This window comes from Gallinula chloropus (assembly GCF_964237585.1).
Source record: "Gallinula chloropus genome assembly, chromosome: 15".
Classification (NCBI taxonomy): Eukaryota; Metazoa; Chordata; class Aves; order Gruiformes; family Rallidae; genus Gallinula; species Gallinula chloropus.
The window spans coordinates 18,288,144-18,303,205 of NC_140100.1; the positions used below are offsets into that span (position 1 = coordinate 18,288,144).

Below are 15,062 nucleotides of genomic sequence, written 5' to 3' on the forward strand. Positions count from 1 at the left end.
CAGGTTCAGGTTAGACATTACAAAAATGTACTTCACCAGAAGGGTTGTTGGGCACTGGGACAGGCTGCCCAGGGAGGGGGTTGAGTCACAAACCCTGGGTGTGTTTAAAAGACCGGTAGACAAGGTGCTCAGGAATATTGTTTAGTAGAGGACAGGTATGGTTGGACTCAGTGACCACAAAGGCCTTTCCCACCTTGGTGATTCTGTAAAGAGAAATGTTATCTTGGGTTGCTCCAAAGCCTTTTACAAGTAACTGATGGTAATTTTCTTCATGTCGTCCCGAGAGAGGTGAAATGTCTGATGGGAGCCACTGACTTTCTCTGAAGGCAAATAAAGATTATTTTAGTGGGCATTCAAATTTGGCTAGGTTGTTAGTAGTAGAAGCCCCTGGTGACTGGAAGAAGGGCAACATTGTGCCCATTTTTAAAAAGGGGAAAAAAGATGACCCAGGCAACTACCTGAGACCTGCCAGCCTCACCTCTGTGCCTGGGAAGATCATGGAACAGATCCTCCTAGAAGCTATGCACAGGCACATGGGAGACGGGGAGGCCAAGTCTATCTTGGGCAGGCTCAGTGTTGAGTTGCAGAGTGTTCTAAAAAGGAGTCGGAGGGGAATGGGAGGTCCCAACTAGTCCTTTGGCTGCCACCCCCACCCCAACTGGGCTGATGGCACAGTGACCCCATTCAGTGGCCTCACACTGGAGTTTTCATAGCTTGTGACCACCGCCTCCACACCCCCATGTAGTTCCTCCTCCTCAACCTCTCCCTCCTTGATGTGGGCTCCATCTCCACCACCCTTCCCAAATCCATGGCCAATTCTCTCTGGGACAGCAGGGCCATTTCCTAGGAAGGATGTGCTTCACAGGTCTTTTTCTTTCTCTTTCTAATGTCAGTGGAGTATTTTATTCTCACCATCATAGCCTACAACCGCTACGTTGCCATGTGCCCCCTCCCCCTGCCCCACAGGTCCCTCCTGGGCACACAAGCTCATGTCCACATGCACTGAGAACTTATGGGAGAATTCTCTGACAAAAATAAAGGAATTTTGGATGGAACTTCCTTCTGCTGCACTCACCCCCTTTCTCTTTTCCTGGAGACCTTCCTTCAGCTCTGGGACCAGAGCTCTTTTTGTGCTGGCTGAGAGTGCCAACGGGCAAAGCCACTGCTGACTGACAGCCCAGGAGCCAGCCCTCCTCTGCAGCAGCGGTTTCATGGGGATGGTCGGGGCAGGTGGAGTGGGGGGTACACACTTGCTGCTTCTTGTCTGCCTTGATTTCTGCAAGTGTCCTGGGTGGTATGACCAGGAGCGTGGCCAGGAGAGCGAGGAAAGCAGCTAGCCAAGATATGGCATCCACAATTCAGATCCCTGTTGTGTTCAACAGATCAAGGAATTGGGCAGAATATAAACTCCCTTGTTGTGTTCCAGCTTGTCCTCAGGTATCAGAGGAGCTGGGAGCCACCACAGTCGGGTTCCGGGTGTTTCCCGGTTCGGCGCTGTACGTCCGGCCGTGCTCCATGTGCTGCGTTGTCACAGTCACAGACACACAAACAGTGCGAAGCACCGTTCAGCCCAGTCACATTCGGTGACCTGTCACGGCCAGACTCAAGGGGTTCAGTTGGTTCCATAGGAACTACCACAGCTGGATTAGTGAAGGGTGCTGTTCATTGGGATGACAAAGTGCAGATTATTTGGGTTGCAGGTGATGATAAACCTTCTACAAATAATAGAGCGACATAAGACAAGGTCAAAACAACTCATGAAGCAGCAGGAAACTATTTGAGCAATGCAGCCACAGAAATAATTCTCTACATAAATAATTTCTAAGTTTCCTTCAATAACCAAGTGTCCAAATCTCACCCAAGGCATCCCCACATGAGGGAAGAGATGCTCAGTCTGTTGACTGGTCCCAGAAGTCATAGAATCATAGGGTGCTTTGAGTTAGAAGAGACCTTTAAAGGTCTTCTAGTCCAACACCCCTGGAGTGAGCAGGGACACCTTTAATTAGATCGGATTGCGCAGAGCTTCACCAGGCCTGACCTTGAATGTCTCCTGGGATGGGGCCACCTCTCTGGGCAACCTAGGCCAGTGCCTCACCACCCTCAGAGTGAGGAACTTCTCCCTAATGACTCATCTAGTTTAAAACCATCGCCCCTCCTCCTGTCTCTCCAGACCATTACAAAGAGTCTTTCCCAGTTTTCCTGTAGGGCCCGTCAGGTACCGGATGAGGCTCTAAGGTCTCCCTGGAGCCTTCTCTTCTCCAGGCTGATCAAACCCAACTCTCTCAGCCTGGCTTCGCAAGAGAGCTGCTCCAGCTCTCGCTGGAGTACCCTTTGGGTGCTATACCTGGTCACCAAAGAGATGAGATCAGTACCTGCCCCTTTGCTCCCCCTTGTCTGGAAGCCATAGACTGTGATGAGGTCTGCCCTCAGCCTTCATTTCTCTAGGCTGAACAAACCAAGGGTCTTCAACCTCTCCTCTTAAGACTTCCTCTCCAGACCTCTCCCCATCCTCGTTGCCCTCCCTTGGACACTCTCCAGTATTTTTGTGCCCCTCTTGTACTGTGGAATCAAAACCTGTAAGCTGCCAGCTGCACGCTTCAGGGGAGAAGTGCGGAGTGAGAACAAGGGATGCTGGTCCCAGAGGAGCGATCAGAGGCATGGTGGGGCTGAGGAGTAAGGGTGCCCACAGAGGGTCTGGCTTCAATGCACTGCTTTTCCTCCCTGCCCATATTTGCTTCAGAGACCCTCTGGATCAGCAGTGACTGGGGAATGCTGTTACCATCGCTGCTGGAAACAAACAAACAAATTAAAGAGTTCCCTTAAAAAGTAGAGAGCCGGTTATCTCAAAAGCTCATTGAACACTTCTTCTCCTATTAGCTGCAAGAAGTCTCGGAGGCTTGAAGCAAGTGATAGGAAGAGACCAGACACCTGAGGGCTCTCTGCCTTGTAATGAGCCCCATGGTGGGTTTGATGCCACGTCTGTGGGTCTGCAGTGCAGAGAAGAGACTGCAGAGACTGCTGCAGGAGCCAGAGTCAGAAGCAAAGGCTGAAGTTTCCTGGAGTACTAATGGGCCCCGTTGAGGGCCATCACCAACACAACCCCCGCCAGGGACTCGTTAGCGCAGGGAACCGGAGGCAGTGATGACAGGCAAAGGCAAAAGCAAAGTGTTGGTGCCTCTGATGCTGCCTAAAGACTCGGTGTGTTTTATGGAGTCCTGTGCTAAGCCCTGACCCCAGCCTGTCCATCACATGAGGCTCAGGGCTCTCCATGGGATGTGGGGCCGTGCAATGCTGAGGGAAGGACAACAGTATGATGCCTCCTGGCCTATCCAGGGACGTGCAGAGAGGCCATAGAGTTGCACTGGGATGAGGACAAAGCTTCTCCTCATAGGCCTTGGTGGAAGAGACATCAGCCATCGCCAAGGGGATAATGCCCTCGGTCTTATCAGACCCCTTTCAGCCACCTCCACCGTTGCCTGTCCTACACTGCCACACACCTGCACCTCTTTCCCCACTGGCTGTGGACATCCCACCCACTTCCCCACCTCCCGGCAGTATGTCCCTACCATTTCTGATGCCTTTCCATCATCAAGGGCTGTTCCCTCAGACACAAAGCCATGGGCTAGCCCAGGTTTCCAAAGCACCGTCCTCCTTCAAGTGACGTTTCAGTCTCCTCACGTCCACCTGCACATCCAAAACTGCAGTTTGTGCTCTTTCTGCTTCACGTTCTTACCACTGCAATCTTTGTGCCAAATCAGTGCTGAAAGTGTCTGAGACCCATGCAGAGGTCCTGTGCCATCCCAGGAGACCCTCTGAGCTGGGCGGTGAGGCCGTGGGCTGAAGGCAAGGGGTGGGAGACGGCACCTCCCAGCTGGAGGAGAGCTGCTCGTGCCATTGCGTGTGTGGCAGGTGATGTTGTGCCAGGAGCTGCGTGTGCATGTGCCCTCCTTCCACCTCTCTGCACCAAGCTGAGAGGTTTTTCCAAGCTATAAGGTCTCAACCCTTGAGATCTTCAAGAAAACCAGGGTGGTCACGTCTGCTGGAGCTGCAGCAGAGCTGCAGACACCTTGCTCCTCTTTACAGCAAGCTGCTCTGGAGAAGGATCAGGACTGCTGTTGGCGCGTCCTCCTGTGGGATGCTTCACCTCCAGAGACAGGATTTGGGGAGATGTGTCTCCACAGTCCCTTGGGCTGACTCTTCAAGCTGCGGTGCCGAGCTGAGCTCCCACACGGTCCCTGTGCTGCTGCTCCAAGGAAACCAGAGATATTTCCCACTGCCACCAGAGACCTCTTGCGAGAGGCATCATCTGACCCAGGATGATGAGACTCAACCCCCACCCACCTCTGTGTCTACAAAGCTATTTAAGTCCCAGCCGTGTAGGTGACAGGACATGAGGAAGAAGGCAGACAGCATCATCACGGCGCTGGTCAGGCTGTTGCCTGGTGTGCCCATCCATCTGGGAAGAGTGAGTGCTCGTCACCTCCTTGTGTCCATCGGGTTGGGTGGCTGAGTCCTGCTGAAGGTCTCAAGGTTGGGAACGGCTTTTCCTCTGCAATCCTGGGGGTTGACAGGAAAAGCAGGGAAATACTTTTGGTATTCCTTAATACTTGTGGTATTCCTTAATCCCTTAATACCGTGGTTTAGGGGTGGACTTGGCAGTTGGGTTTGCAGCTGGACTCAACCACCTCCAGGGTCTTCTCCAACCTGAATGACTCTGCGACTCGATGGTTCTAGGTCGTTCTTGGCTTGACAGTTGGGCATCAGTGTGGACCAGGACCGAGTTTAATGCAAATTAGTGACGTTACTGAGTTCTTCTGCGCTGTGCCAGGACAGAACCTCCAAAGGTACCTGAGATATTGCAGGTAGGTCTCGGACACGCACATCGATTTCCATGTTATTTCCCATGGGAGATTGATAGAAGGCAAGAGTTTGAGTCTGATGTTAAGCATTGTCCTCTCAGCAGGAGGCCGAGCTGCTGGTTAGGATGTTGTCTTCTCCTCAGACAAAGCAGAAATGCGAAGGGACAACCAAACCACGCCTCCAGGATTCATTTTGATCGGCTTCTCCGACTTCCCCAAGCTCCAGGTTGCGTTGTTTGTGCTCTTCCTCCTCATGCACGTGGCAACCTCGGCTGGGAATCTCATGATAATGGCTGTAATCAGGGCAAACCGCGTGCTACACGTGCCCACGTACCTCTTCCTAGGTGCCCTGTCCTTCTCGGAGCTCTGTTACACCTTCTCCATCACCCCAAAGATGCTGTCTGGGTTAGTGCCGGGAACTCGAGGTGTTTCATTCCCAGGCTGCGCTGCACAAACGCACTTCTCCTTCATGTTTGGCTTCATGCACTCTTTCCTCTTGGTGGTGATGGGGTACGACCGCTACTTGGCCGTCTGTCACCCCTTGCGTTACGCCACCCTCATGACTTCCCGCTCCTGTATCCAGCTGGTGGTGACCTCGTGCCTGGGCGGGGGTCTCTTGGGGCTGCTGGTGACGTGCGCCGTCTTCCAGCTACCCTTCTGTCGGTCCCACCAGGTCGACCATTTCTTCTGCCATGTCCGCCCCTTGCTCCAGCTGACTTGTGCTGGTGGAGAGACGGTTGCCACCCTGGTCGATGTCCTTTGCACGACTGCTTTGCTGGGTTGCTTTCTGCTCATCCTCCTCTCCTACGCCTTCATCCTCGGCTGCATCCTGCGCATCCCCTCGACAGAGGCAAAGCACAAAACCTTCTCCACCTGCGCCTCCCACATTGCTGTGGTGGTGGTGCATTATGGCTGCGCCTCTGTTATCTACCTGCAACCCAAATCGCCCCGCGCTGCAGGAGCCGGTGCTCTCACTGACGTGTCCTACACGGTCTTCACCCCCTTCCTCAGCCCCATCATCTTTAGCCTGCGAAGCAAGGACTTAAAATCTGCCCTTTGGAAATGCCTGAGGAAAACCTTCATCCTTGGAAGGTGAGCTTTTGGCCAGGCTCTAGGAGCGGTTATCGCTGATTTGGTTTTTCCTTGGTTTCCGTTGGTGGGTCCTCGCTGCTTTCCAAACAACAGCCATACTTTTATGTCAGGAACAGGAGTCCTTTCCCTGGCTCTCACATCTGTTACGCTCCCTGGGGATGACTGACTGTGCTTGAGTGGAGGGTTTTGGTTCCCACGTTCAGTGCCACATGACTCAGCACCACGCAGAAGCAAGAGCGGCATTCTGCTCAGAGTGGAGGCACAGCCGACTCCTCGAGGAGCGGCCGGTGAGTCGGTCTGAGGCTCCTGTTCCCACCACAGGAACATGGAGGGGTCTTCTCACCATGACTTTGCCTCTTCCGCTGATGACAGGTCCAAGAAGGGCAGGTCCAAGACGGCCTTGGATGGATTCCCTTCCACTGGTTCCTCTTCCGACAAATTGCAAACTCAAACTCACTCGAGGACACATGCAGCTCGCTGCTCTGCTGTTTCAGGAAGTCCCTCTTGTCTAAGGAAATTAAAGGTGGTTGTAAACGAGGTTGTTTGCAATCCAAGTGCTTTGTGTGATTTCACACCGCGCGCGTCTGTGGCCACGTTTGTACAAAATATACGTGTGAGTGCTGAGCCACCTGGAGGAGACAGAGACTTGAGAAGGAGAGACTTGGAGGTCTCTGATGGGATGGTCTTGAGTGTCTCAGTGATGTTCTGGGCAGATAAAGGGGCCTCAGGCAGTCTAATTTGACCCCCTTCTCCACCAGCACCCAGCCACACAAATCTACAACAGTTGTTTAACCAAAGATATCTCTGCAGTACTTTGGTATCCTCAAGTAATTGGGTGGACCTTCCAGCTGTCATTAGTTAGATGGGGGCTCATCAAGGCAGCAACACGTGCAGACTTTTTAAACAATCTTTTGGGATCACAGACTAGCCATGGGAATTGTTATTACCTGGCTTTATCGCTTCAAATTAACTTTACTTAGGGTTTTCATGTATTTTGGTAACAATAACAGCATAGAATTTATAAAAACCTTTAATCAGAAAAGCATTTTTCACTTGATTCCTCTTGACCTAAGACTACCCTACTGATTAACAGTTTCTCCTTGGTTGGCAATAAAGAAAAATCTAGGAAAGAGCAAGTAGCCCAACTCCTGAATGCCCACAGCTTGGTTTATTCAACTCACTGCAAGTCTGCTGGAAAGCTGAAAATGGCCTTTTTGCTTTCAAAGCAGCAAAGATTACAAGATCATAGAACCATAGAATAATTGAGGTAGCAAGCAAACATTGGAGTTCACGTGGTGCAAACATGATTTAATGCAGGTCAAACTTCAGAGCTGTGTCATGTTGCTCAGGGCCATATCCAGTCAAGTTTTGAGTGTCTCCACGGATGGAGATTCCACAGGCTGAGTGACTCTGAATGTCATCGGTAAAGATCTGCATAGCTGCGGTAAAGAAATACATGTCCTTTTAATTTCCTACTGCAAGTTAAGAGAATCTCAGAGAGATGAATGGTACTGTGAAGAAATGAAACATGGCATACTGCTCTGGTCACGCAGAATGTCTTCTTTTCCTGAAATGCAGGTTATCACTTTGCACTAAACTGGTTGTGGGGGGTTGACAGTTGTCAGCAGCCAAACACCCTTCCTACCTTTTGCTCTCTCCTTTCTCCCAGGAGACAGAGATAAAAATAGAAGGAGGGCCATCTACACACAGACACCAATGTGGTGGACGGCAAATGGTGTTTAATGGTGACTACAACAGTCTTATATAGCTTACATTTATGACATCACTTCCGCCCGCTTACATCATAGGCTTAACGCTATTGGCTACCTGAAAGAGTCCTGAAAGGGTCCTACCTTTCCATACAGCACGACGTCTTCCGCCCCCAGACCCAAACTACCTACATCTCCCCCCCCCCCTGCTTATTTAAACTACTGAATTTGCAAAGTGGTTTACAACACTGATAGCTTATAACACTGATAGCTTATAATACTGATAGTATAAGGCACACTAGGTAAATGATAGTCAGAGGTAATTTGGATAGTTTGTACTAGGGACAACTACAAGATAGTAAAGTTAGTACTTATAGGTTGCATTCTTAAAGCATCTGTTGGTTGTCTAGAAAGAAAATGTTAACCTTCTCTAGCCGACTCTTGACAAATGGTGTGAGCTTGTTGAGTATACAGGGTCCGAAAATTAATGCTATTATGACCACCGTGATAGGCCCTATTAGAGTAGATATTAGGGTGGTCAGCCACGGTGAATAATTAAACCACGATTCCAACCATCCTTGTTGGGCCTCTCCCTTTTCCTCTTAGCCAACCTTTCTTTTAGTTGGGCCATCGAATCTCTAACTACCCCAGTGTGGTCAGCATAAAAGCAACACTCCTCTTTCAAGGCGGCACAAAGGCCACCTTGTTGCATAAACAGGAGGTCTAAACCCCGTCTGTTCTGCAAAACAACCTCTGAGAGTGAGGACACAGACTGTTCTATAAAGGTTATAGATTGCTCAGTTTTTTACAGTTCTTCATCGATGGCGGTTTGTAGTCGAGACAGGTCTCGCTGTTGTGTCACTAGAGAGGCCACTCCCGTGGCTGTGCCGGCTGCTCCCAGGCCCAGCAGTGTTGCTATTGTTACAGCTGTCAGTATTTCTCTCTTTTGGAGTCTGTCGTCAACTTCTCCCCAATGATAGCTTATTTCTTCATCCGAATGATATAGGACCCTGGGAACAATCAAAATTTGTGCACAAAAGTCAGTTGCAAGGTTGAAACACTCAAGGGACAGACAGGGGGTTAGACCTGTCTAATGACAGATCCACATCCCAGATGCTGATGGAATTGCCCATTTATAGCTCCTATCGATCGCAACGGTTTCTGCACAAACCGCACTGTTCCAGCTCGCTAAGGTGGCATTGCCAAAACATATGCCTTGGCCTCTAACCTGGTTCAAAGTGATTCCTCTCCGTGGTGTATCCCACCTGCACTGAGTTGGATTATCGTCCGATGAATAGCTAAAAGGAGTGTTGAGGGCAATACCCTCATAGAAAGGGGGATACACATCATAACATAGCCAACATGCATTCGTGAGATTTGGGTTGGATTGATTCAATGACCTAAAGGTAGCATCCAACACACCAAAGAATGGTTTGTTGGTCAAATGGTGAGAATGCATGACTGATTTACCTAAGGAGACCATTCATTTAGCTGGTAGGGGACTGGTTGGGACAGAAGTAGGAATTGGCAAGTTGTCTTTTCCTTGCTGATTATTGCTTTTGATTACGACATTGGGACCGATTGCAGAGATGCTTCTTAGCTCCTGTTTTTTAATGAAAAACAGTCCTCCCCTATCCTTGCCAGATTCCCACTACCTAAATCCCCAGGTTTTACCAATAGTCCATCCTAGGTCATTTTCATTGGTTACATTTAACATAAGATATTCACATAACTCTCTGTCCTTAGGTTTTATTGCCATCTGAATTCTCGAAGTTCTCACCCATGTTTGATCTTTGTACCTAAGGCATTTGTGAGGTCCGAATTGAACCTTTAGGTACTTATCCGGTCCTGCTTCTGGTTTCCAGTCAGAGGCTATGGTCTCACATCCCCAAGAAGGACAATAGTAGTGACTTGGGGAGTTGCAATGAGATTTGCCAGGATTAAAGCTAGGACACACATAGTACCTCACATTGCCTAAGCAAGGCTTCACTGGGACTAGGTCACAGGGGGACACCTCAAAGCTCAGGGGTCCTGAGGTGATGATCTTTTGTAATATTTTCTGATCCTCCCATCTTCCTAGCACCCATTCCCATGGTGATGTTCATACAAACCCATAGATGGTACGACAAACTCAAAAAATAAAATCACACAGAACCCTCTCTGCACTTCCCCACGGAGGCTGTTTCGCCATTGTTTGGATTCTGCCGGCGTGGAACCTCCAAGTGCAAGCAGGGTGTTTGCTGACTTGTTGTCCTCCTTTGTCACCAGGGTGCACGGGTCACAAGGGCATCCGATGATCTGATCCTGTGGATAAAAACTCACAGTTTTCATTAGTTTTATTCCGGAGGTCTGGCTTAATAGATTTAAGTGGACACCATTTAATTCTACCATCTTTTTTAAACAGCAGCATACCCTTGTCCCGTAAGGACCAACCTCCACCCTTGTTCCCATTCCCCTAGTTCATTCCTAATTACAACCAGTGGGCCTTCTTCTAACGCTCGCGTGGCCCAATGTTTTTGAGTGGGGCTATTCACTTCCTCTCCCCTGGGGAATTGGTTTAGTGCTAATAGAGCAGTTGCCAACAGGCGTACTTGATCTCCTGAAGGAATGGAATTTGTAAAACCTTCTGCTTTCGCTAACACTTCTAACTTAGATTTTAATGTCTGATTCGCTCGTTCGACTATGGCTTGTCCTGTGCTGTTATACGGAATCCCGTACGTCAGGGTGATACCCCATTTGTGAGCGAATGCCTGATCTGATTTAGAGACGAAGTTTGAGCCATTGTCTGTCTTAATTTGATTAGGGATGCCGAACCATGCCATGGCTGTTAGCCAGTGCTGGATGGTCGCTTTGGAGTCGACCTTAGAGTGTTGTGTAGCTACAATTACTACACCATATTTGTCCACAGTTACCGCTAGCCACGCTCGAGGTTTCAGCAGCTGACAGAGTGTAGAATCTGTCTGCCACACCTCGGAGGCTTTAAGGCCTCTGGGATTGACTCCACTGCACCACAACGGTGATTTCTGGCAGTGAGGGCATGTGTCTACTATGTGTTTCGCGTCCATGACTGAGATCCCACATCTCTTTGATATTGCTTTAGCTCCTATATGGAGAGATTTGTGCAGCTGGCGAGCATCTCCTAGCGTCCATAACCCTTTTGCAGTGGTGTCTGCTTTGTCATTGCCAGTTTGGAAAAACCCTTTTTATTGGACTGTGGCTGTTGATGTGGATAACTGATACGGTGCCCTTTCGGGAAGAAAGCGCTTCTTCCGGCATTAAGGCTACTGTGGATGTTGATACACCAGGTCCCGACATGGCTAAGCAAAGCTTGGCTGCGAACATTGAGTCAGTTACTATGTTGAGGTGCTCCGTTGGAAACAGTCCGCACGCCAGCACGATGGCCATTCCTTCTAGCTGCTGTACTGAAAGTGCATAGTCAGTCATTTTAATGCAGTGCCTTTTTTCTTCTGCTTGCCATACCGCAGCTGCTGTTGAGGTTGCTGAGGATGCATCTGTAAAAACCGTTGGTCCCTGTCGGGGTCGGTCCAAGACTTTTTGTTGAAGGTCAACGTCGATGATTTTCAGCATTTGAGTCCAAGGGGGCTTTGGACCAACAATGAGGAGAAACTCTCATCCTGTTGTTCTTCCCTCAGCATTACACACCCCATGCTGCCACAGGAAGAGCCCAGAGTAATGCCTGAGGGCCAGAACCTGTCTTCCCTGGAGCTGGGGGTCAGGGCTTGGCCTTTCTGCTTCATCAAACCAACCCAGGGCTTGCTCAGCATTTCAGCTGCTTGTACATTGCCTTTGCCTACCAGCCAACATGGCCTCCAATTACCTGTTCTAACAAGTCCCTGGGGAGGCTCAGCCAGCAATGGCTCTCAGCGGGAGTCATTAATGCTTCAGGGTACTTTGGCTTCTACTTTTGACATTGAGTTTTTTGTGTAATTTCCTCTCAGTACCTGAGCTTCAAGGACTCAGCACCAAATGCACCCCAGGGCTCATTAAAAGTAAAAAGCAAGCCCTAATGAGCTGTGTCTCTTCGTGTAAGTACCTTCAGGTCTTCAAGAGATGTACAGATCATTGAAACTGTTTCAAAGGGAGCTCAGAATAAAATAGGGGTTTTTTTTTAAGGGTGTAGGTTATTATTTTCACTTTAGAGGAGAGGTGACAACCTCTGACTGAGATTGATCCAGGGTGCCTCCTAAGGAGGTCTGGACTGGTCTGAAAAAGGGTCCGTTGAGGCAGTGGGGACAACCTTGCTGCACATCTCCACACACCCACCATGACACTCACCAGCCAACTGGGACTTGCATCCCTTGTCCTTACATCAGGTCTCTCTGCTGCACTCCACAGTGGGGCATTACAGCCCCTCTGTACCGGCTCCCCCTGCTTTTCTTAGAGAACTGGCTGCACACAGTCAGCACAGAGGGAGTTATTTTCCCAACAACAAAAGAAACTTGACAAGATTCACCATTAAATTAAACAGTCCTCACTCTGTGCCAAGTGCAATCTGCCACCCATGAGTTTCATCTTCCACAAAGCTTAACTCTGTGAGAGATGTTCTAGTGAGGAAGAAGACTATGAAATCACCACAACTCAAGAGCTGGCTAAAGACAGAATGAGTCAGACAACTGCCAGAAAGGCAAGGGTTTAACTCCCTGAAACTCAGAGCAACAGCTGGATGGTTGAGTGGTGTCTGAATGGTCCAAGGGGAAGGGAAATCTGGAGAGCAACCAGAAGTGCTGGTGTGCAGATCCACTGCCAAGTGGTGATTTCACACATGGTCAAAGAATCATAGAATCTCCTGAGTTGGAAGGGACCCATAAGTATCATCAAGTCCAACTCCTGGCTCCACACAGGGCCAGCCAAGTCAGAGCACGGGACTGAGTGCATCATCCAGATGCTTCCTGAACTTGGTCAAGCTCAGTGCTGTGACCACTTCCTTGGGATGTCTGTTCCAGTGCCCGACCACAGTCTCAGTAAAGAAGCTCTTCCTAATATCTGGCCAGAACCTCCCCTGTCACAGCTTCATGCTGTTCCCTCAGGTTCTAACACTGGCAACCAAGGAGAGATCTGCACCTGCCCCTTCACTCCCCGTCCTCAGGATGCTGCAGACCACAATGAGGTCTCCCCTCAGTCTCCTTTTCTCCAGGCTGAACAAACCAAGGGACTTCAGCCTCTCCCCTTGAGACTTCCCCTCCAATCTCTTCACCATCCTCATTGTCCTCCTCTGGACTCTTTCCAATATTCTAATGTCCCACTTGTACTGTGGTGCCCAAAACTGCACCCAGCACTTGAGGTGAGGCTGCACCAGCACAGTGTAGAGCAGGACAATCCCCTCCCTGGATCCGCTGGCAATGCCATGCTTGATGCACCCCAGGATATGGTTGGTCCTCCTGGCTGCCTGGGCACACTGCTGGCTCATGTTTAACTTGCTGTTGACCAAGACCCCCAAATCTCTCCAGTGTCTGACCCGCCAGTCTGTATGCGCAGCCAGGGCTGCCCCTTCCCAGGTTCAGGATCTGGTGCTTCCCCTTGTTACCCTCCATGGTGTTGGTGATTGCCCAGCTCTCTGATCTGTCCAGGTATCTGAAAGGCTTTTCCACCCTCAACAGAGTCAACAGCTCCTCCCAATTTGTTGTGCTATGCAAATTTACTCAAGACCAGTCCAGTTATCTGATCATTTATGAAAACATTGAAAAGAATCTCAGAATCACAAGGTTTAAAAAGACCTTTAAGATCATCAAGTCCAACTGTTTCTGTCCGAAGCTAAACCATATCCCTAAGTACTTCATCTGCCCTTTTTTTGAACACATCCAAGGAAGGTGGCTCAACCCCTTCCCTGGGCAGCCTGTTCCAGGCCCTGACAACTCCTTCAGTAAGAAATATCTTCCTAACATCTGATCTGACCTTGCCCTGGCACAACATGAGGCTTTTTCCCCTTATCCTATCACCTGTCACCTCACTGAAGAGACCGTCTCCCACCTCTCTACATCCTCCTTTCAGATAGTTGTAGGCAGTGATAAGGTCTCCCCTCAGCCTCCTCTTCTCCAGGCTGAACACCCCCAGCTCCCTCAGCTGCTCCTCAGAGGATTTTCCCTCCAGCCCCTTCCCCAGCCTGGTTGGCCTTCTCTGGACTCACTCCAGGACCTCAATGTCCTTCTTATGGTGAGGAGCCCAGAACTGGACACAGCACTCGAGGTGCAGCCTCACCAGTGCTCAGTACAGTGTTGCCTTTCGAGGCGTGGCAACCTGGTTCAGGAACGGCATGGCGACCACCCCCAGGCAGCTCGGGCCATCAGCTCACAGGCACCAATGTGGTGGATGGCAAATGGCATTTAATGGTGACTGGAACAGCATTATATAGCGTAGATTTATGACATCATTTCCACCCGCTTACATCATAGGCTAAATGCTATTGGCTACCTGGAGGGGGTCCTACCTTTCCGTACAGCACGACATCTTCCGACCGCCAGGCCTTAACTACCTACACCCTCCCCCTTAGCCTCCTCTAGCAGAATATTAACCCCCCAGAACCCTTTATAACACCCCCCACACGCCCCAATTACTCTCCCAAATCCCCACCTTTTCCATCCAAAGCCCCACACATTCTCCACCAGCCAATCCCTACATGCTTTCCTTCGACACTGTGGGTGCCTCCACCTCCCTTTGCATCCCTTTCTTAACCCTCACTGTAGCAGGAAGGTAGTATGGTGCTGAGGGGGTGTGCAAGTAAGTGCTTGGCAGGAGAAAGGTCTCTCTAATGCAAGTGCTGAAATTAGGTAAGTCTAGTCTCATATTGGCCATCTTGCTTTATCTTGTTCTTCTTCTGCTGACTCGTTTTGCTCCTGGGAATGAGCTGTTGGTCCTGAGCCGGGTTATCTGCAGACAGGTGAAGGGACCGGCATGGATAAAAATGAAGTGGGTGTGTTTGGAATAGCAGCCACACACAGGAAAAGGGATGAGGAGACAATGCCTTTGTACTTAACCCTAAAAAGCCCAACACCAGCCCCACCCCTCAATGAAGCAAGGACCGTCTCCCATGGGTGGGACCCATGGGAGCAAGAGGGGACAGTGAGGAGTCCTCCCCCTGAGGAGGAAAAAGTGGCTGAGACAATGTGTGACGAAGTGACCCCAAAACACATTCCCCACCCCCCCTCATGATACTCAGCCATAGGAAGGAGAGAATGGGAGGTGGCTGATGGAGCTGCTGTTGGATATTTCCTGACTTTGGGTATGGAAAATTGTTGCAGAAGTAAAAGACAGGAGTGAGGAGAGATTTATAACAAGGAAAACTACAATCTTGATTTGTCTCACAAATTCCCAAGTGTGCATGAGGAGCAGAAGCTTCTCCCACGGGCTCCCAAAGAGTCATTCCTGGTCTTCAGTTTTGGGTACA

At 49.9% G+C, this 15,062-nt stretch overlaps 1 protein-coding gene across 1 annotated transcript; it reads left to right on the top strand.

The window, feature by feature from the left end:
* Window positions 1–5,013: 5,013 nt before the first annotated feature.
* Window positions 5,014–5,955, top strand: LOC311197483 (olfactory receptor 10H1-like; the record flags this gene model as incomplete). The annotated part of the gene is made up of 1 exon (XM_084271247.1): window positions 5,014–5,955. One exon carries the CDS (start codon window positions 5,014–5,016, stop codon window positions 5,953–5,955), a length of 942 nt encoding a protein of 313 aa, XP_084127373.1.
* Between the last annotated feature and the right edge of the window lie 9,107 nt (window positions 5,956–15,062).